Source organism: Prorops nasuta, unplaced genomic scaffold (genome assembly GCF_024137725.1).
Source record: "Prorops nasuta isolate Cenicafe-Biocafe unplaced genomic scaffold, Cenicafe_Pnas_1.2 PNAS00005, whole genome shotgun sequence".
NCBI classification, from domain to species: Eukaryota; Metazoa; Arthropoda; class Insecta; order Hymenoptera; family Bethylidae; genus Prorops; species Prorops nasuta.
In genome coordinates, this window is record NW_027116802.1 from 6,938,445 (window position 1) to 6,963,156 (window position 24,712).

General features: G+C 29.9%; 4 protein-coding genes across 11 annotated transcripts; 1 reads left to right on the forward strand and 3 right to left on the reverse strand.

Annotated features, from left to right (window-relative positions):
- Positions 1 to 662: 662 nt before the first annotated feature.
- LOC136773957 (calcium channel flower-like) lies at positions 663 to 4,254 on the forward strand. 4 transcript variants are annotated; one of them, XR_010822691.1, is made up of 7 exons: positions 664 to 882; positions 970 to 1,090; positions 1,291 to 1,498; positions 1,567 to 1,674; positions 2,082 to 2,289; positions 2,434 to 2,472; positions 2,562 to 2,669. XR_010822691.1 is itself a non-coding variant. In XM_066727961.1 (6 exons), exons 1-5 carry the CDS (start codon positions 880 to 882, stop codon positions 2,206 to 2,208), a joined length of 567 nt encoding a protein of 188 aa, XP_066584058.1. In that variant the 5' UTR covers positions 666 to 879; the 3' UTR covers positions 2,209 to 2,244; positions 2,562 to 2,699. The 4 variants fall into 4 exon arrangements, 2 of the variants coding, with proteins under 2 accessions (XP_066584059.1, XP_066584058.1); XR_010822690.1 differs by lacking the exon at positions 2,434 to 2,472 and having other exon boundaries at positions 2,562 to 2,694; XM_066727961.1 differs by lacking the exon at positions 2,434 to 2,472 and having other exon boundaries at positions 666 to 882; positions 2,082 to 2,244; positions 2,562 to 2,699.
- A 208-nt stretch (positions 4,255 to 4,462) lies between these two features.
- LOC136773956 (cilia- and flagella-associated protein 410-like) lies at positions 4,463 to 10,975 on the reverse strand. 4 transcript variants are annotated; one of them, XM_066727956.1, is made up of 10 exons: positions 10,370 to 10,974; positions 10,096 to 10,161; positions 9,607 to 9,774; positions 9,362 to 9,524; positions 9,136 to 9,207; positions 8,903 to 9,019; positions 8,635 to 8,739; positions 8,188 to 8,448; positions 7,950 to 8,039; positions 4,463 to 7,869 (listed from the first exon to the last, which is right to left on the reverse strand). In XM_066727956.1, the coding sequence occupies exons 1-10, from the start codon at positions 10,447 to 10,449 to the stop codon at positions 7,759 to 7,761; spliced, it is 1,233 nt and encodes a 410-aa protein (XP_066584053.1). In that variant the 5' UTR covers positions 10,450 to 10,974; the 3' UTR covers positions 4,463 to 7,758. The 4 variants fall into 4 exon arrangements, with proteins under 4 accessions (XP_066584053.1, XP_066584054.1, XP_066584055.1 ...); XM_066727957.1 differs by lacking the exon at positions 9,136 to 9,207; XM_066727958.1 differs by lacking the exon at positions 8,635 to 8,739.
- Positions 10,976 to 11,514: 539 nt separating this feature from the next.
- LOC136773954 (uncharacterized) lies at positions 11,515 to 21,032 on the reverse strand. Of its 2 annotated transcripts, XM_066727954.1 has the most exons (12): positions 20,790 to 21,032; positions 19,771 to 20,360; positions 19,352 to 19,462; positions 19,028 to 19,278; positions 16,731 to 18,949; positions 16,519 to 16,648; positions 15,927 to 16,421; positions 15,714 to 15,854; positions 14,018 to 14,709; positions 13,523 to 13,930; positions 13,202 to 13,437; positions 11,515 to 13,132 (listed from the first exon to the last, which is right to left on the reverse strand). In XM_066727954.1, the coding sequence occupies exons 1-12, from the start codon at positions 20,845 to 20,847 to the stop codon at positions 12,920 to 12,922; spliced, it is 5,544 nt and encodes a 1,847-aa protein (XP_066584051.1). In that variant the 5' UTR covers positions 20,848 to 21,032; the 3' UTR covers positions 11,515 to 12,919. The 2 variants fall into 2 exon arrangements, with proteins under 2 accessions (XP_066584051.1, XP_066584052.1); XM_066727955.1 differs by lacking the exon at positions 20,790 to 21,032 and having other exon boundaries at positions 11,518 to 13,132; positions 19,352 to 19,495; positions 19,771 to 19,875.
- A 1,902-nt stretch (positions 21,033 to 22,934) lies between these two features.
- On the reverse strand, positions 22,935 to 24,265 carry RpLP1 (Ribosomal protein LP1). The gene is made up of 4 exons (XM_066727583.1): positions 24,045 to 24,265; positions 23,604 to 23,754; positions 23,251 to 23,352; positions 22,935 to 23,036 (listed from the first exon to the last, which is right to left on the reverse strand). Exons 1-4 carry the CDS (start codon positions 24,114 to 24,116, stop codon positions 23,023 to 23,025), a joined length of 339 nt encoding a protein of 112 aa, XP_066583680.1. The 5' UTR covers positions 24,117 to 24,265; the 3' UTR covers positions 22,935 to 23,022.
- Positions 24,266 to 24,712: the final 447 nt, after the last annotated feature.

Consider the following 24,712-nt stretch of genomic DNA (forward strand, 5'->3'; position numbering starts at 1 on the left):
ATATATATATATATATATATATGAGCCATTATGTGCTATCTATAACTATATATATTATATCTATGAACACATGTCATGGCATATAGCCTTCTCCTTCCCCTCACCATTCTGCCACAATGCCGAAAATATCTGCTCTCATTGTTCTCTTCAGGTATACTTCATCTTATTCATATGTACCCCTTCAAAAATTTTAATACACTAATATACATAATTTGACAAAGCTGTTGACAAAAAGCGGCGGCTAAATTGTTATTGGCTTATATTTAAGCGCATGCGCAGATCCGATTTTTATTCAGATTGGAACGTTTGGAATTTATAACAAACACAATTATTCTTTTATTACATTTTGTAAGTAAATTAACTAATACTCTATTAAGTAAAATGCATAACAAAATTAATAAAACATTTGTTTCAAACTAATATAAAGAAAGAAATATTATTTTTTGCCTTATTGAAGGTTTCAATTGCAGTTAATTAATTCCCTATGGCGTTCAATAACTATCTATTTTTCCCATTTTGTGTTATAATAGTTGATAATTAATGGATACGGTATAATTATTGTTTATTCTGAACTATATAGTATAATAACTAAAAATTATTATATTAATAGTGAAGAAGACTAGAAGTTTTCAAATTAAGTGGCGCCATCATTCATCACTACGGTTATAATTCGAAGTTCTAAGTACGAGCGACAGCGAGGGTCGATTTTCTTACAACTTACAACCGTACTGGCGTTTGCGTTACTTTACTCAAGTTTACTGTCCGTAGTCCATCCATCCATCCATACTCCGTACATTATAGAGAACAGATTTTGACGATCTGTCGGATCTGTCAGTGGCTGTCAGCTGACAGACAGCAGGAAGCGTGAAAAGTGTGAAAATGGTATTGATTTTGTAGCTAAAAGTTTTCAGATTATCAGTTAATAAGTTTTTTAATTGAGACAAATACTGATGGAAATTTTCTTTTCAGTCGTTTGGTGAGAAAATTGCATCGCTCATGGCGAGGCCTGGGCAAGATCCGATAGCCAAAGATGATGTGCCTTGGTGGATGAAGTACGGTGGTCGAGCGCTTGGTACTGTAGGGGGTGGAAGTAAGTTGAACAATAAAAGCAAAACTTATGTATGTACATATGCATAGATATAAATATGTTTCGTTTTTCCAAATACCTATTCCATTATCATTATCGGTGAAACTATTGATACTATCAATTTAAATAATTGTTTAAGATATTCCTCATTGACTTTTTTTTGTACATGACAAATGATATATCAAATTATGTTTTTATTCTAGTCGCAATATTCCTTGGAGTATGGAATTGTGTATGGATCTTTTTTGCGCAAATAGATTGTTTAATTGGTGGCATGTGGCAAATGGTAGCAGGCTTTTTAGTAGTGATGGTAGAAGCTCCATGCTGCTGTATGTTTGTTGACTTTGTACAAAACTTAAGTGACTGGGTGGAAAGAAGACCTAATTGGAATAGGGCAGCTGCTTATTGCGCGTAAGTTTTCTGATTATCTAATATGTAAAATCCAATTAATTATATTTATTTTATATTCATATTTACAGAATAGCTATTCCAGCAATCTTTCTATGTCCAGGAATGAGTAGTTACTTTGGCAGTGGCCTAATATTTTTAACAGGTGTGGTATATGGCATGATGGCTGTAGGAAAAAAGTAAGTAGTATAATTTACTTTTACTTAAATTTTCTTTTAATCCTCAAATATGGTTTTTGCAAATCCATGATACAAATAATTATTTGAATATAACAAATAAAAAAAAGAGTAAAATAGCTTAAGTAGTATTTAATCATGAGCTAAGATTGCTTTGAAGTGATAAAGACTCACTTCTACCTGTTTTTTATGTTTTATGATAATTGCTTTAAATTACGGGGTATTTGGAAAGTCTATAAGGTTTTAATTATAATATTATTGTTTACATCTTATATGTTCCTGTGTTTATAAATTATAAATTTGGATTATTTTTTATATTTAATCTGAAAATAATAAATCAATTTGCAATTTATGTCTTAAAAAAAGTGTATAAAAGTCATTTCACTAATGCATGGATAAAAATATAATAGAGGAGAAAGACCTGATCAGACAGGGATGGAGCCATCGGGTATAGGTTCCCCACAGGGGACCGTACCTCCTACCTCAGATCATCATGTTACCTTAATGGAAGATCCTGATGTTTGGAAACCTACATAAATCATCAGATATTCATTGCAAGACATCACTAACCAGGCAATAACAAATATAATATTTACATCAATGCTTTTTTGCTTATATGTATGTATGCATCTTTGAGTATATTTGGTACAAAGTGCTTTTGTTTATGAAAATTCTAGCTTCTTATTTTGTTTTTGTTCTTTTCTACAGCTCAGTACAATTTTATTTAATACAAAGCTTTATTCTTAACATCTTTATTTTCAGCAACTTTTAAATTCTAAGAAAATGACAGAATTTATTAAGGTTATAATTTTTTAGTAAATTATATATTTTTTATTATATTTGAAATCTGTTTTTTAATTCAGTTAATTTAAAAAAATATGAATTTACAGGGCATCACTGGATGAAATGATAACATCAACAGTTGACCAGCCACTTCCTTCTTCAAATCTGAAGGCAAATCTTGTGGAGAATGAGCAGCCAACAGCATTTAGTATTGTACCAGGCAGCATTGTTTGACTTAACGAGTATTTAAGAAAAATAATATTAATGAGTTTTTCCTAATATAATTGAGTGATGACCTGGTTTGAAGTCAACCAATTTGAATAACCTATTGACAGCCTTTGAACAGTATAACGAAATTTTTAGTGACTTATCAATTACTAGAGTATTTAAAGCTGCTATCAATATGTTGTATTTTGGAAGTAGTTATTGGTTATCTATTTATTCAATATGTATCAAAATGTACTGTTAAATCTCAAAGCAGCCACTTCCAAAATCATTGAACTTTAATGTTTTTAGGCAACAAGTATTTTTGAAGTTTTTAGATAAAATTTTATTTGCTCCTTTTTTAATTAATTTTACACATGTTCATACACACAAATTGTATATATCATATCATCTCTCTGCCCCCTCAGAGCCTGCCTACTTACTCTTCCATGTTATCTTATTCAAATGTTATTCCTTTGCTATGGTAGACTGAAAAAGCTTGCTTGCTTATAGACTATGAAATGGTATTGTGTCAAAATTATTTATTAACATTGTTAAAATATATTGTTAGCTACCAATAATTTTAATAAGGCAGAGAGGCAATATAAAATATTTAATTTATTTGGTACATGAACTATCTTGTTCATATTTGTTTTTACTGTATGTGTATAATGTTCTGTATAATTTAAAAATACAAACATCCAAATGTTTAGTGGTTTCTCCTAGGCAGAATGTGCCAATAGTTATTGCTCATTTCGCTTCTTCATTGTTGCGATTTTTGTCATAATTATTAGTTATTTAATATATGCTTTTCAAGCTATGTAAGCAATTATTCCCGTACCAATATTGTTAAAATTGATTCTGGCTTTTACATTCCTGTCTCTTAGTTATTTATTTATTAAGAGTGTAAGACTATAAGATGTTAAATCTTATGTAATTAGATTTTAATCTCGCTAAATGATTTTGGTATTATGCATTTATGTACGAAATCATTATCAAAACTTAATTTATGACCATCCAATACAATCATTAGTTACAATACAGATTGCCACAGATGATTCTATTGTTTGTTTAGTGTTCATTGTGTAATACTATTCTTACTTTACCATAAAAATATATACATACATATTTAGAACTTATGAAAAATAATTGAAATGTGTAAAGTGATAAACTTAAAATGTAAATAGTCTTATAACAGCGACGTGTACTCGAAAAAATTAATTTTAAAATGATGACAAATTAGTGTATTTTATGAATAACTTTTAGATTATAGTTTCTAGTCCATTAAATGAAGTGAAAACTTGTGTGTGATTGGAAATCCTTGTCATTACTTTAATAGTAAGTTATTATAATTAAAAACTCAAAACACAGTTTCATTCCAAGTTACGAAATAAAGATAAGACTTGTTTAAGAAAAAATTATCTGGTAATATTGCCACATAAATGTATTTGGACAGTACTGTATTAATATTATTAAAAACTGGTATCTTCTTAGAAGATAAAACACTATCCATATCAAAAAAACTATTATTTAACAATGGAAAACGTATAATGAAAATTATATTGAAAATGTTTCTTTACAAAGCAATAAATAGATTAGTATTGCCCATCAATTGAAACAATTTTATTTCTAAAACTAATCCATTTACCGAAAATATTTTATTTTTGACTTATTTTTTAAATTATATGTATTAATTCAAAAGCAGGTAAAAATCAATCAAGTGCATTTATAACCATCAATTAAATTTATTATAAGAAACGAATAGATGATTTCTTTACAAAATTTCAATGCATAACTTTTCAGGGTTTAATTAATAACTGTTGAAAAACCTAAAGTAGATAATATTGTTTCACTTTAAAAGTTCTACAATAAGTTTTTACCATAGTTACTTGATAGTTACAACTGGAAATATAACAATCAGTTTAATTAGTATCTGTAAAATAAGAGTTAATAATTATATGAACTTAATGCATAAATGAACGGTTACACATTGTAGTAAAATATTTCGGAGCTCTTAAATCTATTTAAAAAGTTCATATTTTGAGGATTATTAATTTTCAAATTTTGATGCGTCGGTTACAAATCCTTATTATTATGCAATTATTAATTAATAATAAATATTTGTTGAAATACAATCTGCCATAAATCAGTCTAATTAAGTTTTCTTCTGGTCCTTGGATATTCTTGAATACTTGATTCTTTAATTATTGTTCTATTCAATGCCTTCCAAAGGACCGCATTCTATATTTTTGTATCCACAAGATAACTAGAAACTAGTTAAAATTAAATTGATTAAATTGTAATGCAATTATGGATATTATAATTACCATTTAAAACTATTATCTTTGTAAACAAAAATTATATTAAGTACTGCTCGACTTTTTAATAATGAGAAATCGTAGGTTACTGTTATGAAATGTGATAAATTATTTAGGCTACAATATTATTTCTGGTAAAAAATATATTAAGAAATGGAAACCATTCATGTAAATAAAATTTATTGCTCCGATTCTTCATATCGACTGATATTATAGAATGAAAGCTGAAAAAACGCGTGTTAAACGGTATGGCAATATTTAACGGTCTGATATCTCCAAGTTCAAACTTATGTAGCATTTTAGTAACGTTACCAGCTGTTCGTTGTAGAAAAATAACCATATTTTTGAAGAGAAAAAAAAGTTTTTATAAAAATTCCTTTGGTAATATAATATTTTCTTTTCGTTTTTTTCTCAAAAATTTGACCGTTTTACTAGAAACATCAATTCGCAAAATCACTGAACTACTATAATAAGCATGAAATTAGTATACAAATAATGCCGCATCGTTGACAAACGTTTTAACTCTTTAATATCAGTATAAGGAATTCCATTAAGGGATGGTTTCACCAACCCATATATTTAGTTTGATTCTGGTTTAAGAGCTATAATGCATGTTATTTTAAACTGTACCACTTTAACCAGATTTAATCTAACAACATATTGATCAAACTAGTCCTAAGCTCAAATGTAACATAATTATGTTGACAACAATTAATAAAAACAATTTTTCATTGTACACTATTATCTTAGTTGTATACACAAAACTTTTACTAGGTTTGTCTTATTGTTTCCAAATTATTCATATTATTGCACTCAAAATAATAGTCAATTTTTTTTAATTTATAAGTAGAAATATAATACTTAATGAGTAATTGTGTGTATACATTGTACAGAACGTTTTTCTAATGGCGGAACATAGCATTCGAATTAATTGACTATGGCACTTTTTATGATATTTTAAAAGTGTAAATTTGCTACTAATTTCGTTCAATAGCCTTCATTGTTCATATTATAAATATCCCAGAAAAACAAGCTTCGATTGTAAAAAAAAGGATACTTGCCGTCGAGACACTACTGTGTCTCTTAATCTTTTTCTATTAACTATACATGATCACTTCGTTTAATACTGAATTGAATGAAATATAAAATAACGAAATACCATAGTCAAATAATATGAAGTCACTTACTATATTTCGCAGTTAGAAAAAAAAACACCGTATATATATAATTACAAAATATCAATAATAGACAGCTAAACCAATATCGTTGCTATATGTACAGTTAATCAACAGCTATGTCATTTGCATATAAGCTTTACATATGGAGCACATATATACATATATAATTAATAATTGTTCTCAAAGCTCATTATAATAGTTTTACATGTATTTTTAATAGACAGCCTTCGGTTAACTTAAAGCATATCTAAATTATAACTTCATTTTTGTATTAATTTTAACTCATATAAAGGAAAATACAATGTAACTAAATATCTAGAACGTTATTGCGGTAATAAACTTTGAAAATTTTTATAATTAAACTATAAACAAAATTATTTGCTTTGTTTGTTTGAAGGGTATTAAAATCATTATTAATTTACATATATATATATATATATAACATACTCCATATTTTATCAAATTAAAATAAATATATATTATATATATGAAACCCATTGTACCACTTTTTAATTAAAATGTTGAACATAAAGGACATTGCACAAAGAAAAATGTAAGAAATAGAATGTTAAACATAAGAATATCATTTCTCAAATTTGTAAAACGAATTATCTACAACCAATAATATTCTTGTATAATATTATGTTTCTAATAGTTTTCATTATATAGAATTCTTAAGACGATAAAACTTATAGTTCAATTTGAAGAGAAACAATAAAAATATGTAAATATGTTTTACAAAATTCCCGCAGTACAGTATAATTATTTGTATGAACTACAGTTTTACATGCGAGATAATTTATACAATCATCTTTTGATTTTCTTGTGTCTACTTTTTAATTAAAAAAAAAACAGGCACAATTTTTTTTATTACCTATTATATTTACATGACTTTTAATTTAAAAAAGTATTTATGTTATATTCGCTAAGAATATATGAATTCTCACAGCAGCCCTTAATAAATGTATTTATTTTAAAAATATTGCGAATTGCAAAAATGTCAAAATTTTGGTATTTTACAATATAAATTTAATTTCTTACACCATCTTTCAGAAATTAAGCATTTCAAATTATCATTACAAATTAAAAGTCCAGGTTCCTTTGGCAGACTGAATGTATTTCACAGAACTCACAAAGTTTTTAGTATCAGAATTTTGTGACTGTTGCAAGCAATCTTTGTGACTATTAGAGTTGCAATGTTTACCGGTTTTATTTTCGTCGTAAGAAATACTATCGCTACTAGCAGCGACTTTCTGAACAACATTCTGTGTTTTATTGGTATATGTGTTAGAACTGTTATCGCATATAGGTTCTTTAAATTTATCTGCAGAATGACAGTTTCTTATATAAGTAAAACTTTGTTCGCTAAAATTCTTCCTCGACTTTTGTGAATGAGATGCTTCGGGTCTGTCTAAATTTTCACATTCAATTGAACTGTTTGCAGTGTGATGTGATTGATTATGAAAATTGGATTTGCTTTTCAGGTGGGTGTTAGTCATGGTAGAATCAAGTGAGTCTGAAAACTCGGAGCTTGGTGCAGGTGATAAATTAGAAAGGTAAATGGGCACCGTCCCCTGGGAGCTTTGAGGACGGCGTCAGAAACATCATTCTTCCAATTCATCCATTCGATTCCTGACAGCCATTTCTACTACTTCAAGGCTGGGGTAATCCAATTCTTTTACCAAACATAAAACAGCAGATAAAATGTTCGAATTCTAAAATTAAATTGGCAATTAGAACAGCATGTTTAATAGTCACTAATATTTGAAAGCGATAATTATTAAACAATACTAACCCTTGTTACTGGACGTCTATGATAATGAAATTGCGATCTGCATTTGTCTTTACCAGAATGTTTCACCCAACCAGGAATTTGAGTATCTTCCTATAAAATTTATATATTAAAATTCAATTTGAATGTCTTCGCATTAAAGTCATATAAAAGTTAGAAAATAAAAAGGATTAAAGCGTGCAAAAAGTGCTTAGTGAATAATTGGATTCACGTGAAAAATGCAATAATTCTTTCTTCTGACCCTATCATTTTGATGTAAAGATGCTCGTCTTGAGTGCAAAGGTGTTTGTGCATCACTGTACTCTAACTGCCTTCTATCTTCAAATTCATAATTTTGTCTATCCACACGTCTTTCATCAAGAGATTCATTTAAAGGGTATTGTGCACGTGGTGAAATAAGGGCATATTGTCGTTGTGCTGTTTCATTTCCACCATATTCAATATATCTTCGATCTTCATAGTCCCCATTATGCCTTGAAGCTAATTGTCTATCATCATAATCCTAAAATTTAGTGTATGATTAACATTTTACAGATGTCATTTTTACAGCTTATAAAATTATGTAGTTAGTAATAAAGCAAGAATATAAAAAAAATAATAGCTACAATAGTGGTAATTATTGAAAAAAAGCATGTTATTTGATACTGATGAATAAAGCTGATGAATACAAGTAGTTTATTGTGTGTACCTTTCTTAAGTCTAGATTGTTAGGACCTACTGCATCGCAATTATTTCGAACATCTGTAAATGTTGACTCAGGTTTGCTTTGATTCTTTAGTTGCCCATTGAACAGCTATTAGTTAAAAGTAAGGATTTTACTATTATTTATGTGAACATATGTTAAGGTGTTAACTATTCAAAGTTGAATATATATTCATACTAATAGAACTGTGTTATGGTCGATACTACTTATTATAATTAGAATTCATTAGCTTTAGCCTAGTTATGTCACTTACTTCATATGCATATTGACTGTTTTGTGAATAACAATGAGGAGAAGATTCACCGTAGTTGGCATTTGTTTTATCTGGATCAGGATATTCTTCTTGGACTGGAGCATCTTCCAAACTTCTCTAAAATTATGTAAAGAAATATTAAATAAGAATCAACAAATAAATTAGTTCAAGCGATTAATTCACATTAGTACATACAAAAGTATTTGTAATTAACACAAAGCAAGTTAGTTTACCTGGTCACTAGAAGAGCTATATCTTCTCTGCTGCTCCAATTCTGGCTCATCTACATATTCAGTAGGGATATCCTAATTATGTCAATGATTTTAGTATTATGATAACAGTTAGTTACATAAAATTTTATTTATGTAAACAATGAAAAAAGCATTTTTTTAAATTTAGTAAAAGCTAATTTATATTTAATATATCTACAGTAATAAATATTTAACAGTGAAATATTACCTCTGGACTAGCTAGATTTAACTGATTAGGAGAAGCATCCATGTCAAGAGGATGAATAAGAATACGCCCTCTTGCCAATGCAGTTTGTACTTCTTCAGGGGTCACTTTTTTGTCATCAAGTTTCTCAAGATTTGGTAAAGCTCTTATTACTGCTAATCGATACCTTATAGTGTAACGAAATTTACGTTATCTCGGATATTGCTATACCAAAATGTTTTTTAAACAAATAAGATATCTATACCTACCCCTCTTTTTCTGCGCAAGGATTTTCTCCTAGCCATAAATTTCTTAAATTGGGTAGTCCTTGTAAATAGCATACTTCATTTAGATCCTTAATATTGTTTTTCCTTACAAATAAATCTTGCAGACAAAGACAATGTTGAAAATCTGCAAGTGTCTCTATGTTGTTTACACTAAAATAACAATTACTAAGTACCTGTTACATTTTTCTTATAAATAAGTTAATTTTAAAGATTATTTTACTAATTTGACTATTTAATCAAAGAAGAATAACATTATATTAGGAGATGTTATGTCATATCAGATATAGTGAGTGGGTAAAACAGCTTCTGATAATGTGGGTGTCAAGTATGACCATGAGTTCAGCATAAACATATCCATAAAAGGAAAAGCATTATAGTTACAGTCCAAGCAAAAAGCTTGTCAACATCAGTATTAACTTAACACTGACAAATTTTACTTGCAGAAATAGCTTTATAATATTGGTTATATACCTGAATGACAGTAATTCCACATTTTTCATTTTACGTAAGATGCTAACATCCGTTAATTCTGTTCCCCTGTAATAAAGAAAACAATAAATTTCTTGTTTTAAGTAAACATATTCACAATAAATATATTACAATCACGGGTTATACAAATGATAATTTAACCCTCTTATCTTTGCTTTGAAAAACCCCTATTATTTATACTGCTTCTAATTGCTTCTAATTTTGTTTTTATAAAACAAATGATGATGAATACAAAACTAAACAGCATTGAACGTACCAGCAATTAAGTTTCTTTACAGTAGAAAAATCGGACATTCGTGTACGAGCCACAACCATCTCTTCAGTCAACTTCACCATAATGTCATTCGTTTAAAAAACTGTGTACACGTTGAAATTAAAATGATAAACTATCGAGATTTTGTAGGAAAGAGCATTTTTATTCTTATCACAGAAAATTTATTATAAGATTCTTTAAAACCTCAAAATCTGATTCGGAGCAACTAACATAGTGCCGTTTTAGTTTATTACGCTCATTCATGCTCCACTTGACACTCAACCAACACCAACTACCGTGAACTACCAAGCCACACCAAACTGACCAAGCTCGACACTACTCACTGCTGACCACTTCTGACTAGTGAATAGTGACCACCGTGACCACTAGCGAGTGAGTCTAGTGAGTAGTCCACAACCACAGTCTCACCATCACAGTCACCACACTCCCTTCATTTCTCACGTCGGCGATAAACAATGCTGGATTACTGGATCCGTATTAGATTAATTGCTTACTAGATTGAAAATGGTGAAATGGTGATTGGATATATGCATTATTATAACCAATCAGCATTCAGCATTCTAAATCCAGAAGAAGCAATCCAGAACTGATTCAACATCGTGTGCTGTCGACCTTGGCTTTAAAGCCACCTTCAGCTGGTTCCGTCACACCTACATATATGTATGTTTTTAATTGCACGAAGCGAAAATAGAAAATAAATATGAAATTTGGTGGAGAAAGTACCGAGTGAAGTTAGTTGAAAGGTCACGAATCAATTTTGCACAGGTACAGATGGTGTGGGGCGGGCCACAGCCACTGTATAGGACTGCATATAGGTAGGTTGTTTGTTGTAGAGCAAGAGCGGCAAGAGAGCAATGATGATAGACGGACTAGACAGCAGGAATTCGTTACTCCCACTCATTTCGATTTCCATTACCTGTGCTACTGTGTGCTACACAGGAATAATAGTCAGAGTAGGGGGTGGTGTATTTTCGTTATTACTGATGTAGGGTAGTAGTAAATAGCATGGTTTCTTTATGCATTACTAATGTTATAAATACATTTTGCATTAATATCACTCTATTGAAAAATTAAGTTGAAAATAAGATTCATAGAAAGGAATACAAAATTAAAATTATTTTTACATATATATGTAAGCTGGTATTATTTATTATCAATAATACTTTCTCAAAAATATATTGAGCATAAATTATACAGTATATATAGTTAATTTTTAACTATATAACAGTTCCAAATGGGAGATATGAATTATTGCATTTACAGTATTATATTTAATAATAAATATACTTGGTGCAACTTTAATTGTTAACTTTTAATATTGTCTATGCTCTGGTATATGTTTGTATGTATTCTCTCTCTCTCTCTCTCAAGAATATAAAAAAGTATATAAGCACTACCGACAAAAGGTTTAAAAATACATATATACATAGACACTACATTTATAACAAGTCGTTTAACAATTTTTAAACAAACACATTTTTATCTATTTATTAAATAGTATTGTTAAATATATATATATATATATATATATATATATAAACCGTTTTCTTCACAAAATACATATGTATAATATTGTAGTCTTTTTATAGTTTGTTTTAGAATATTGTATAAATTTATATATTAATATGAAGATTGTTTAAGAAAAACAGCAAAATCGCAATTATGATCAATCTTCATTAAATAATGTAATCTTAAATGTCTTTTTTGAAGAATTAGGATCTAAAAATTTAAGTGATTTGTCATTCAGGCATTAAAAACTTTTTAAATAAACGTACTTTTTGTAGTACCAATAATACTTGCCGTCGAGACGCTATCACGTCTCTTGATTTACTGGAATCATTGAAAATAACTGAGATTAAAATATAATTGCTAATGATTATAAAATTCTCAGTCTTTGTTCAACATGATTTTTAAATTTGATAATTAACTTCATCAATATTTTGTTTATAAAATACTTATTTTCTAAGCAGATATACTTTTATACTTTTGAGTAAAAGAAAACTGGACGGTTACATAAAAATACTTGTAAATTAACTGATTAATGGTATTTCTATTTTTAATTAAAATATCTTCCTAAGCTATTTATAGTTTTATAAATAAGTATATATTTTTAAAAACTAATATTTTGTTTGGAAAGACAAATTACAGCTTCTATATTTGTGTAAATGACTCACAAATGAGCAATATTAGAATTTATGTTTTTACTAAATGATTTTTATATTAAAAATATATAGAAAAATATAAATCAACGGATTGCACATTAAAGTAACATTAATATATTACATAGAAAGAAAGATTACTTAAGATAAAATTAATTAGAATGATAAAAATAACCATATGTATTCCTCTTTAATTACTTGCAAACATTAAATTGTGTGTGTGTGTGTGTGTGTGCGCGCTTCAAAATAAATATTATAAGGTAAGATCTTATCAGAATATAAGAATTGCCTGTGTAACTTGCGTTAAAAAAATACTATCTTTGGTTTTTAATGCTCGCTTCGGAAATATTCAAAATATTGATGTTAAGTTTACTTAAGAGACTTGACTATTTTTGCTTCGACTCTTTAATAGAGAAGCATCAGTAAGAGAATATGTTCCTGGCTCAAATATTGGAGGATATTCTAAACCTGGATAGTCAGGTGGCGGTGATGTTGGAGGAGAAATATACGGTAATGTTGGCGGTGATAAAGAGTTTCGTCCAGTAGAGGTATATCCTTTCTGACAATTTAAGTGTCCTGAGTTACACTAAAAAACATTTAATCCATTAATTGTGTTATAAACGATTAGTAAAGCGTTATATCTTTTGTGACATACTGTTGATGTGCTTGGTGCATTTGAAGTAGAGGGATCGAGACTCCAGTCGCTAACTGAGCTTACTGAACTAAAGCTTTGACTTAAAGCTTGAGATTGACTGTTCGCGCTAAATGAGCTCAAAGATCTACTCATTCCACTATCACTAGGACTCTGAATTTCGGAGCGAGTTGAAAATCGTTGTTGAACTTGCTGCGATCCTTTATCTCTAAAAAAGGCTCTGTGTAATCTTGGAGAGCCTAATAAATTCAAAACAATTATATTTTGTAAGTTTATTATCATCGATATGTGGTACGCGAATAATGTTTTAATAATTTATATTACCTAATAACGTCTTTTGAGAATCTTTCGGCAAATCTAATGTTGATGGTTTTTGTTGTGATTTTGATCCAAATAAATTTTTTAAACGATTAGCTTTCTGCACTTGATCGTTTTTATCTAGATGCATTTCAAATGCTGCTCGCATTCGGTCTTGTTCGAAAGGTGATGTTGGAATTGGTGGAGGTTGATATTGTGCGACATGTTTTAAACCTTTTTTATCGTGGTTATTGTTTTTCTTATCAGTACGCCTTAGAGCATCTATCCAGTTTTTATCAGAATTTGTAACATTCTCCTTCCGGCGATTTGTTAAATTAAAACTTCCTTTACGACTTATGGAAACTTCTTTCTTAATGTGATGTAGCGTTTCAGACGTCGTGTGGCATGCAAGATCACCACTCGAGCCACAGTACCCTGAAATTAAATATAAGACAAATTAAATTAATTTTTCAGAATTCATTTGACAAGCACTAATCAAATTAAATATAGGTTCGTTTATACCGTCATGACGAATTAGTCTTCTTTGTAAAGGTTCAAGATCATTAAATAAATATCTGTCATTTGCTTGGCTATAGTCAGCAGGTTTAAAGTTATGCGTGTTATTTAACGAGTGTACATTATGACCATGATGCTCATATGGAGATTCGTTATTGTAATCTGGTGTTTCTAGCTTTGTTGTGTTTATAGATAACATGTGTTTCTTATTATTCTGCTTTGATGTAGGTACATTGGAATTTTCTGAAGAACGACGTTTTTGATTGTAATTAGATTCCCATGATTTTTTTTTTATAAAATTACCACATCTGGTTAATGATTTCTCACTTCCAGCTTCATCCCTGGCTTCAATTCGCGTTCCGTAAAGCTCGAAATTTGATGCGTTTGATGAATGTAAAGTTTCTGAAACTTTTGAGTGACCATAGTAAACATTGTTACTTGATGATGGCATTTCTTCTATATTTTTAATGGGGCCATAAATAATACTGCTGTTTAGCTGTTCATTTAAAACTGCAGTTTCATTAAAATTTTTATGTTGAATATGTACATGATCATTAGTAAGTGGCGTCATATGTGATGATGTAGACAAATTATATGCTAATCTTCTTTGTTCGTCGTCTTGTTGTGACAACATAAATTCTTCTAATGTAATAAAACCATGAAGATCTTCTGGTCTTCGACCACGGCTATTTAGACATCTAGCAACACAAAACCAAAATAATAATTTTTTTGCTACATAATATATAAAAGAAAAATATAATTTAATGTTAATACGAACGAAGCTACGTTATTATAACTCATATTATTTACATAGCACTTACCTAATAAACAGATAAGTTTTATTGTACCCAATCTATCATGCAGGAAGGTTCATTTGAGCTTGCTATAAGTGTTAATACCAAATCTCAAAACATGCATATTTATAAGGGATCTCATGGAAACCTTATGGTAAATTGGTTTCGTTCCAGTGTTTTGAAATTTTACAAAAAGGTAGCTGTTAGCACGTAGATTAAAAGTTGGAATTAACATGAATCTCTAAAAGTTTCAAATTTTTATTTACAGACATCTAAAGCAGTAGATTTTTTGCATATTCTGAAATTAAGTAATGCGGTTTCTCTTAGGTAGGTGAAGATTTGCAAATAAATGAGTAAGTATAAAAGTTTTATGCGTTTGATTATCTCGAGAACTATACTTTTTAGGAAAAGGGCATTAATTTTATTTTTAATACTTTTAAAAATCTATTAAACGGTATTGGTTGAAATTTGAGAAGCAAATTGAAGAAAATATGAAAGTTATCTTAAGTTTTTGAAAAGAGATATCTTATTTTTTACCGCACATTCTTGTAACTTATCTCAAGAGATTTCCAATATACTATATTGATTTATCATTTCACCCTGCCATTCATAAGATATTTCAATACGAAGTACTTTGAAAATATACCTTTTAAAATGTTTATAGATCAGAAGTTTGAATCTTTACAGCTTTATGTCTATTGATACTTAATTTACGCACTGAGAGTTACGTTTTTGCAAAGTTTGAGAACATTTTGGCAAAGTTATTTTTCTTAAGATTTCCAAGGGGTCCTTTAAAAGCGTATATTTTACAATAACAATTTTGCTGATAAAGAATTACTAGATAAATAATGATTATTGTTAAACATAATTAAGTTTATAAGAGTGATGAATATAATGGCATAACACACCTATCAGTTGTGTGTCGGTAATCGCCCATTGTTTGATTAGTACTTAACATGTCTGTTGCACTTTGGGATGCACTCAAACCATAAAAAGTACTTCCAGCAATTGTTCTTTGCAAATCTGGAGAATGTGGTATATCCGTCTTTCTATAAAATATATAATGACAAAAAACATTATTTTATTATTAAATATATTTATATAAATATTGATGAACTAACTTATTTGGTGTTGATGTTGGTACCACTCTTCTGTAACTTCTAAACTGAGCTGTTGGAACAGGTACATTTTGATTGCGGGCTCCAAGAAATCTTAAATATTTCCTGTCCAAACTCGCACCAGACATTTCATGATCTTTAAACCCTGTTTCCTTGCGCACAGATTTTTTTAGGGAACCAAATGATTTTTCCATAGGCACTTTATAATCCACAGAATGTAAACCCTTTATTTTCGTTTTACTCTCTCCATCACTTTCGTCTGTCTCGCTAAATAATCCACTGTTACGGCTATGCGAATCCGCCCCTAGGGTAGCTTTACTAATAGCATCCAACCAAATTATTAAAGAGTCCTCCATATCTGCCGAAAAATAAAATACTGTTCCGGTATGGTAGACCTTAAAAGCATATTTTCTTGATTTTACTTCAGGTGCCTGGGACACTGTAAATCCTGTTAACGCTATTAAACAATCTGCTTTTAAACTGTTTTGATTTTTGAACCTAAAAAGGTAAATATAAATTTTAAAATGAATTGAGTAATATGTACAATTGTTCTCTGATAGTATTTATAATCAAGTAAAATATTTGACATTGTTACCTGTACATGGAAGAGGCCTTTAAAATGAACCAAGCTTTCGCCCAAGCTCCACCAGCGCCTCTACTACGATACGTAAGCCATCCTTCCAAATCTCCAACGCCCATATCTTTGACAGATACATTTCTTTTTTCTATAGTAATAAAATTAAACATAATTAAATACACTGTAGTTAAAAATTTATTTTTAGTATAATATTTAATCTTAACTCTTACTTGATAATAAAACGTTCTTCTTTCTATTACTTTTAGGACTGTTACCAGATGCTTTACTAAGCCCTCCATGTAAGCCAATGCTCCTGGCAACCATCATTGCTCTATTAACTACACTTTTTTCAGAGATCTTATCCTTCTCTAAAAATTTGTTTTTAAGATCAGGAGAATGTGTTTGCCTTGAAAGAACTAAGCCATCAGGGCTATCTGTGTTTTTGGGAACATGCTCACACTTATAATGATCAAGTGTTGAATGATTGGATCCTCCAAATTTTTCTACAAAGGATTCATATTTTTCATCTCTCAAATACTTGTCATTATTATCAAATGTATTTGAAGCTGAAACAGATTTTGATTCATTTATAATTGAATTATGTTCATCAAGGAAATTTGTTGACTTTTCCATTACATGAGTATAAATTTCAAAACGATCAGATTTTTGAGAATAATCATAATCATTTTTTTTAGATTTTTCAACTGCTTGAAGCTTATTTAGATCAGTAGGCATAGGCCGCGCAATGTTTGGCTTTGGATCTTCCTCTACAGGTTTTGTAAAATATTTTCGTGGTGGAGGTTCTGGAGGTGTTAAAGGATTTTTTGCTTCAAGCTTTTTATTGGCTTCTTTTTTTGTCGGTCCCGAAATTCGAAAGGTTTGTAAATTATTGCCTTGATCATTATACTTTAAATTAAGATCCTTGTTACTTTCTATCAAAGTGTTCTCTAAGAAGGTACTTTCTCGAACAGTCAATAAATCATCTATAGCCAAAACTGGACTTTCATCGAATCTTTCTTCATTTAAATTATTATTGCTTTGTTTAATACTTATTTTAGAGAAAACTTTTTCTTTTTCTTTTGAATGGTCAGTTATTGTATCATCTATGGTTTGTAGAATTTTTTCATATCTCATAAGATCTACATCATATTCAGTTTTCCAACTTTCTTCTATTAATGAAGTTGCAAATTTTAATTCATCTTTGCATTTTTCCCGATCTAAATTATCCATATAAACTGAATCTTCTTTACCATGATTAAGATTTATTAATTTTGCTGTGTTTTCTTGTATATTATTTGTAATATTGTTATGAGATGTTTCAGTTGTCTTTACTGGTGATATAATGCTACTTTGGTTTACCTCTATGTTGCTTTTACTGGGAACATCGTTAATATTAATATGTAAACTCTTTTTAAGCGAATCATTCAAATCAGGCACTTTTGTTTTTTCTTCTGAGTTATTACTATTTTTAAGAGTTTTCTCAAAGTCACTAATTTTTTGGGCGACATTTCCAGTAAAGTTTAAGCAGATGCTTTCATTTTGCTCTGGCTTTATTTCAATTAAAACTTTATTAATGTCGTCGGGATTATTTAAAGATTTGTGAAAATCAGTCTTATTTAAACTTGTTGTAGACACATTTTTTAAGTCAGCTTTAGAAGAATTTGTCTTATTATGATTATTCTCCAGAGACTTCAATTTCTCCCCTGTTTCACTGGATTCTACAAAATCATATGCTGGAGTGCTATGACTTTTATCTAGTTTCCCTCTTTTTTTGCCACTGAATGTGTTTGCTTGTTTATTGCTCTGCATAATTTGACTAATATTAAATTTATCATTGACCAAACTAATACATTCACCCAAAGGCACGATTGCTCCATTCAAATTATTGATAATATCATTATTTTCTTGAGGAACTTGACCATGGCTTATTTTATTGCTACTACTTGCATCTTTTGCATAGTTATGTACAAATTGCACACCTTTTTTAGAATCATTAAGTTTTTTGGTCTCATCTTGATGAGCATTTTCCAACTCATTAAACCTTTCTTGAAATTGTACTGTCTTATCTTCTAATCCATCAATCTTTTTTCTTCTTCTTGTTTGCTCTATTCCTAAACAAGTTTGTGGTCTAAGACTTGAAGGTACAGTATCTAATCCATGGGCACAAGATGCTGCTTTATCTCTTAGTTGAAATGTTGTATTATGTTCTTGCTTTAATTCTCGCCAAAACTGTTCAATATCAATTCCATGTTTAGTAGTAGGGCTAGTTCCAGTTATTGTTGCTCTTCTTTGAACTAAACTTCTAGGCTTTTCTGAATATAATCGAATTGACAAAGGTGGGTCTGCTTCTGTATCTGACTCACTGCTATCTGTTGCCATTGTATCCAGCATACTACTGACCGTATCCAGAATGCTTACAGGCTCTGGACTAGGATTTTTTGGTATATGCCTTAAAATAAATAATAAATTTAAATGTCATGTAAGCAATATCAAATTTTAACTAAATTTCAATAATAATAAGTATTACCTAGGTAATGGCATTGTAAAATCAGGTATTGTTAATAATTCAAGTCTCGGAGAAGGTAGATTGTGCTGCCACCTTGTTGTATATGGAGTTTTTTTGTTACTTGGAAGTCTGTAGGGCTTAATATAAATTTGTCCATAAACCTTGGTGTGCCTAGGTCTTCTTTTTAACGTCAAGAGAACTTCATTTGGACTTTCACGAAACAATTCAAGAACATGTTTTCTTTCCCAACCAACTACTGTCTGGTAATTTACCTGTAAATAACTATAATTTAATAGTGCTCTTTGTATAATTGAAAATTATTAGTAAAATAAAAACATCAATCACTTGAACAATTTCATCTCCTTCTTCCATCTTACTACATTGATGAGCAGCAGAACCAAATTTAATTTCAGCAATTTGATGAGCACCATGAAATGATGGTAAAATATAGAATCCCTAAAAATTGTGTATACTATAAATTTAATTATACTTTGGAAAATATAAGCTTATGTTAAATGTACATAAAATAATTATTTTTTTCTCTTATAAGTGTAACATAATTATCTACACAGGAAGCTACAATCATGTTATGAGCTAGTTGTTCTTTTATCTGCATGAAAAATGTTTACTTTGATTACTTATTACAGAGAACAATGTTGGAAACAAATTTGACAGAATTGAAAAAATAAAAACTCTTGAAATTTAAATTGCAAAAAGATAAATTTTAACTATTCCCCAGATTATCCATTGTAATTGTAGCTTACCAAATCATCTCCCGGCTTTTTTTTTAAAGTTGCCAAATCTAAACAAGCAGGTTGTAAAATCATTGGATCTGAGATATCTTGTATAATATAATCTGCTAATTTAGCCAATTGACCACATATTGATCTTATTTCTTCAATAGGTTTTTCAGCAAATCTGTCTCTTTGAGCACATGTAGCCATTTCTAAAGATAGCTTCATTAATTCAGCTTTTTTGTCATTATAATCTAATTGCCCACTAAAAGGAGGTCGGTCTAGCCATCTTATTAATGGTTTTACTGCCATAACCACTGCAGCTACATCTGACAACGTTTGAGTTGTAACTGGTTGTGAATCAGTTTGACGAGAAAGCTCATTATGTAAACTATGAGCCTGACACGAGAGTCTTAAAGCTAATAGCTGTAAATTTTCACGATCTAGCTCATAATGAAAATTTCTCAGGTACTCAATAGCCTCAAGGATAATTTCTTGATGTCCAAGTTTTATCACTCCTAAATGTTCTAAATCTTCTGATCTCAGACTTAATAGTTGTTGTCCATTTACGCTATGATTCATAAAGCTGTGAACGTATGGAAGAACAGCATTGTCTAAACCTGAAATTAAAGACATTTGTAAACAAATTTAGATTAAACGAAAAAAAACAAGTTTTATAGATTATTAAATTGTCATAAAGATTTTCTTTATAGAATAGTAGATTTATGAAAATATTTTTAGCAAATTACTTTGAATCTGTAAAATTATATACATATTTAGGCACATAGATATTTAAAACGTGCAAGATACATTGAATGTAAATCAATGAATGAATGAAGGTGCTAGTCTTTTCATTAATGAATTGACGGACTCAAAGGAAAGGTATATAGGAGGGCGGTGGGGGGAGCCGCTGGCGTGTGAAGACAGAAGTTGTTTAAGCAACCGATAGGGCTAAGCTTGGATTGTTTGAGCTACAATTATTGAAAAAGGTTAACGATAAATAATTGAGCTGTGATAATTATGAATTTGGCTTATTCACTAATTCGCACCTTTTAACCACTCGCATACTTGATCTGTCTTCCACTCTGCTACATTAACATACGCCATAACTTAATCATATATGTATTTCTTAAGAAAAACACTGAACAATTTACAACTTGCACCGACTTGCACTGACTTGCACCAACTTGCATTAACTGATCTCTCTCTCTCTGGCTCTTCTTTTCTGCAATCGTTCCAATTGTCACCCCACTCCGTCAATAATTCTTAGGAGAGATGTTTTCAACAAGTGCATGTATACAGTTTAACGTGTATGTGTAAGTGTATACGTAAATGGTATAAATAGAGATGTGTTAGGTGTAATAAGATAGTATATATGTATATATTGGTATATATATATATATGTATATGTATATGCGTAGACAGGAGGAGTAGGTAATGTATGGGTATAACTACACTACGGTATAAGAGTCAGACAAGTGCGTAGTGGGTGAAGTAGTGGGGGACATATTTAGTTCATCATCTTTACCGCTTTGTGTATACATGCTGCGCTTTCATCGTTCGTTACTCGATAGATAGAAGGAGCTTTCCAATTAGCTTAAAAATCGACACAATCGGACACAAATGTATAGTTTGTGTGACATGCAATATACCATTTGTGTCCGATTGTGTCGATTTTTAAGGGTGAGTCCGACCAAATCCTGTAAGGTAAAATTTTACAATGTAGGATTGCCAATTTGCTGTGAATTAGCCAATCAGCATACGTATTTTCGAAAAATTGGCAATCCTACATGGTAAAATTTTACCTTACAGGTTTTGGTCGGACTCACCCTAAGCTAATTGGAAAGCATCCAGAATATAGATCGACATTTTGGCTGCGTTCGGAAAACTATATTAGCGTAGTGCAGCTGCATAATTAAATTGTGTCAGATTCGCAACATCAATCGACTTTTCACAAACAAAACTGTGCAATTCTGTCCGACAAATTTCGGTATCGTTAAGCAGAAGTTAACGATAAATATCGGTATGTGCAAAAATAAATGTATATCTATATTTATTATTTTCGGTTCGTACCGACACCGAAAATGTTCGTTAAAGTTACAGAATACGGAATCTACTGAACCTATTCCACCAACCCGAGTTAAGTTCGGTGTCCACGATCCGAGAAATTGTTCCGAGTATAATTTCGAGAAATATATAACCAATTGAATTGTTACTTTTCCGTTAGAGCCGTACATTGATTCGCTAAACAGTTGTCGGAATTAGAACTCAGAACGATTTCTTGGATCGTGGACACCAAACTTTATGCTAGTTTTTGTATTTAGGCCCGGTTCCACAAGCCTTTTTTGATCTGGATTAAGTTCATTTTGCTATATTTTATGTCACATAGAATATAGCATTATTAACTTAATCCAGTTTAAACAAGGCTTGTGGAACCGGTCCTTAGAAAGATTGTTACATTTGTAAAAGCCAATAACGATTCAGCTGTGAACTAGATATAAAAATCTGATTAGTCAAAACAAATCCAGCATTTGTATGCACGCATGCTTAACTCTTTGATGTGATGCTGCAATTTAAGTGAGAAACTGTTCTTTATAACAAAGTAATCAAATTAATAATTTTATGCTTGAAAGTCGAATTAGATGGAAAGAGTGTAGAAACATAGTATGCTATGTATAATATATATATATAAAAATTTGATCGTGAAAACATCTCGCCAGGTAGTTCTCTTCTGTGTAAACTGATACATATAAAGTAACTTTAAAGCTTAGAATCAGCAAAGCTTTTCTTGAAGCTGATTACAAATGAATCTTAGAATACGTGTAAACTCTCTTTTTAGGCTACTATAATAAATTTATTACAATTTTCTTTTAGAAATGTTAATTACACTTAAATGGAATCACTTCTAAGTATAAACAGTATTCTCAATAAATAGTTTGTGTCATCATTAATTCTCATTACTTATACTAACATTTATATTCTCCTTATTCAACAATTTCTAATTTTGGAACATTTACCAAAATAATCAAACTAATGTTTTGTCAGTGCACTAAAATTGCAAAACAGTATTATTTTGTCAATACCATAACAATAAAATGTTTGTATTTTATATTAATCCAATCAACTTTAGTTAATATTCATTCACACCTTACCTTTTTATTTAAATTAATAAAATGGTAAAAATAAAGACGGAATTTTTTACTTTTTAAAGTTTTTATTTTTTTTGTACAATATAACTGTACTTAATAAAAGGAATGGACCAACATGTTGCGATCCCTGAGTTTAATCAAACAGACCTGTAAAAAACAAAAATATGAATATTAGTATAAATATATGTTCAATGACGGACAAAAAGTAAAACTTAAATTTTGTCTCATTTTTAAGTTTTCAACACATTTTTCAGTAGCTAATACATGTAAAAATAATCATTGAGTTTCTAATATAAAAGTATACAATTTGTAATTTTGAGAAACTTTTTATAATTAAGTTTAAAATAAATATCTAACTTACCAAAGCCCATGTCATCATCTGATTCTTCTTCTGGTTCTTCCTTTTTCTTGTCCTCCTTTGCAGGAGCAGCTTCAGCAGCTGCTGGTGCAGCAGCAGCTGGAGCTATAAGTAGATTTTTTTTAAATAAACAAATATAAAATACTTAAAGTATTGTATAACAAAATTTCATTACTATTTTAAAAATTGTTGACTGAGAAATCTTGCTTATATTAATAATACAATACAAGCAGTATTAGATTTATCTTACATTCATTATTTCCTCAGTTGCTGACCTATCTAGTAACTCATTAACTAGACTGGTGGATGAAGAGGATTTTTTCTTTTCTCTTTTTAAAGAATAATAATATACGTACCACCACCAGTTGGAGCAGCACCAACACCAGATCCAATATTTGTGATGAGATCCTTGATGTTAACTCCTTCTAGTGCTTTAGCAAAAAGACCAGGCCAATAAGATTCAACGTCTACATTCGCTGCTTTTAAAATGGTTTGAATTTTTTCACCCTAAAAAAATAGTGAATAAATTAACAACTATACAGCCGTATCTTTGCTTCATACAAAGAAATGTTTAATTTATTGATGGATTCAATCCAGTAACATAAGAATAAAATAAATAACTATAGGTTATATTAAAAACTATAAACATTGGAGTAGTCTTTAATTTCGATACAGTTTTAAATTACATTTATGATCTCTATCACAAACGATTAATAATGCAAAAATTAATTAAATAGAATTCAACATAAATAAACATAACTGAAAATCGAAAACAAGAAGGCATGAGAAATACTTACAGTAACAGCTATGTCATCATCAACCAGTATCAATGCGGAATAAACGCAAGCGAGTTCGGCCTTGGTCGTCATGATTATTTTTTAGTTTTTATTAAATAAAGTTAAGATGGATCGTTTTAAAGGTGCAAGTTGCCGATTCGGCCTTAGCTCTACGAGAGAGAACAAGCACACGTTCACTCGATCCGACGGAAAAGAAAAAGAATCTTACCGGGTAGCGGAAGTTACGGAAGTCACGTGTCCATTGGAACTGCCGGAACTGTAAGTTACAACATGAGCGATAAATAAATATAAAATTAAGAAACGAAAAACTAATATATACAGAATCAGGAGTGATAGGAAAACTTAAAAAAATTATGAAACGCAATTGATGAATATTGAAAGTAAAATGAAATCTGAGAAAAATATGTGCTAGCATTGAAACAGATCTTCATTTGACTTCACTTGATTCATGAATTATTAGACGAGAAAAAAGCGCCACTGGGTATTCGATTACGGGTATCGACTGATATCGATTATGGGGTCGATTATCGACTGCAGGTACATATCGATAAAAATAAATTAATTTTTATGCGATATATTTATCGCAATTGAAATATATATCGATGAGACGAAAAGATCGGAAAAATATTATATTGGATTATTATTATATATATAAATATATATATTAT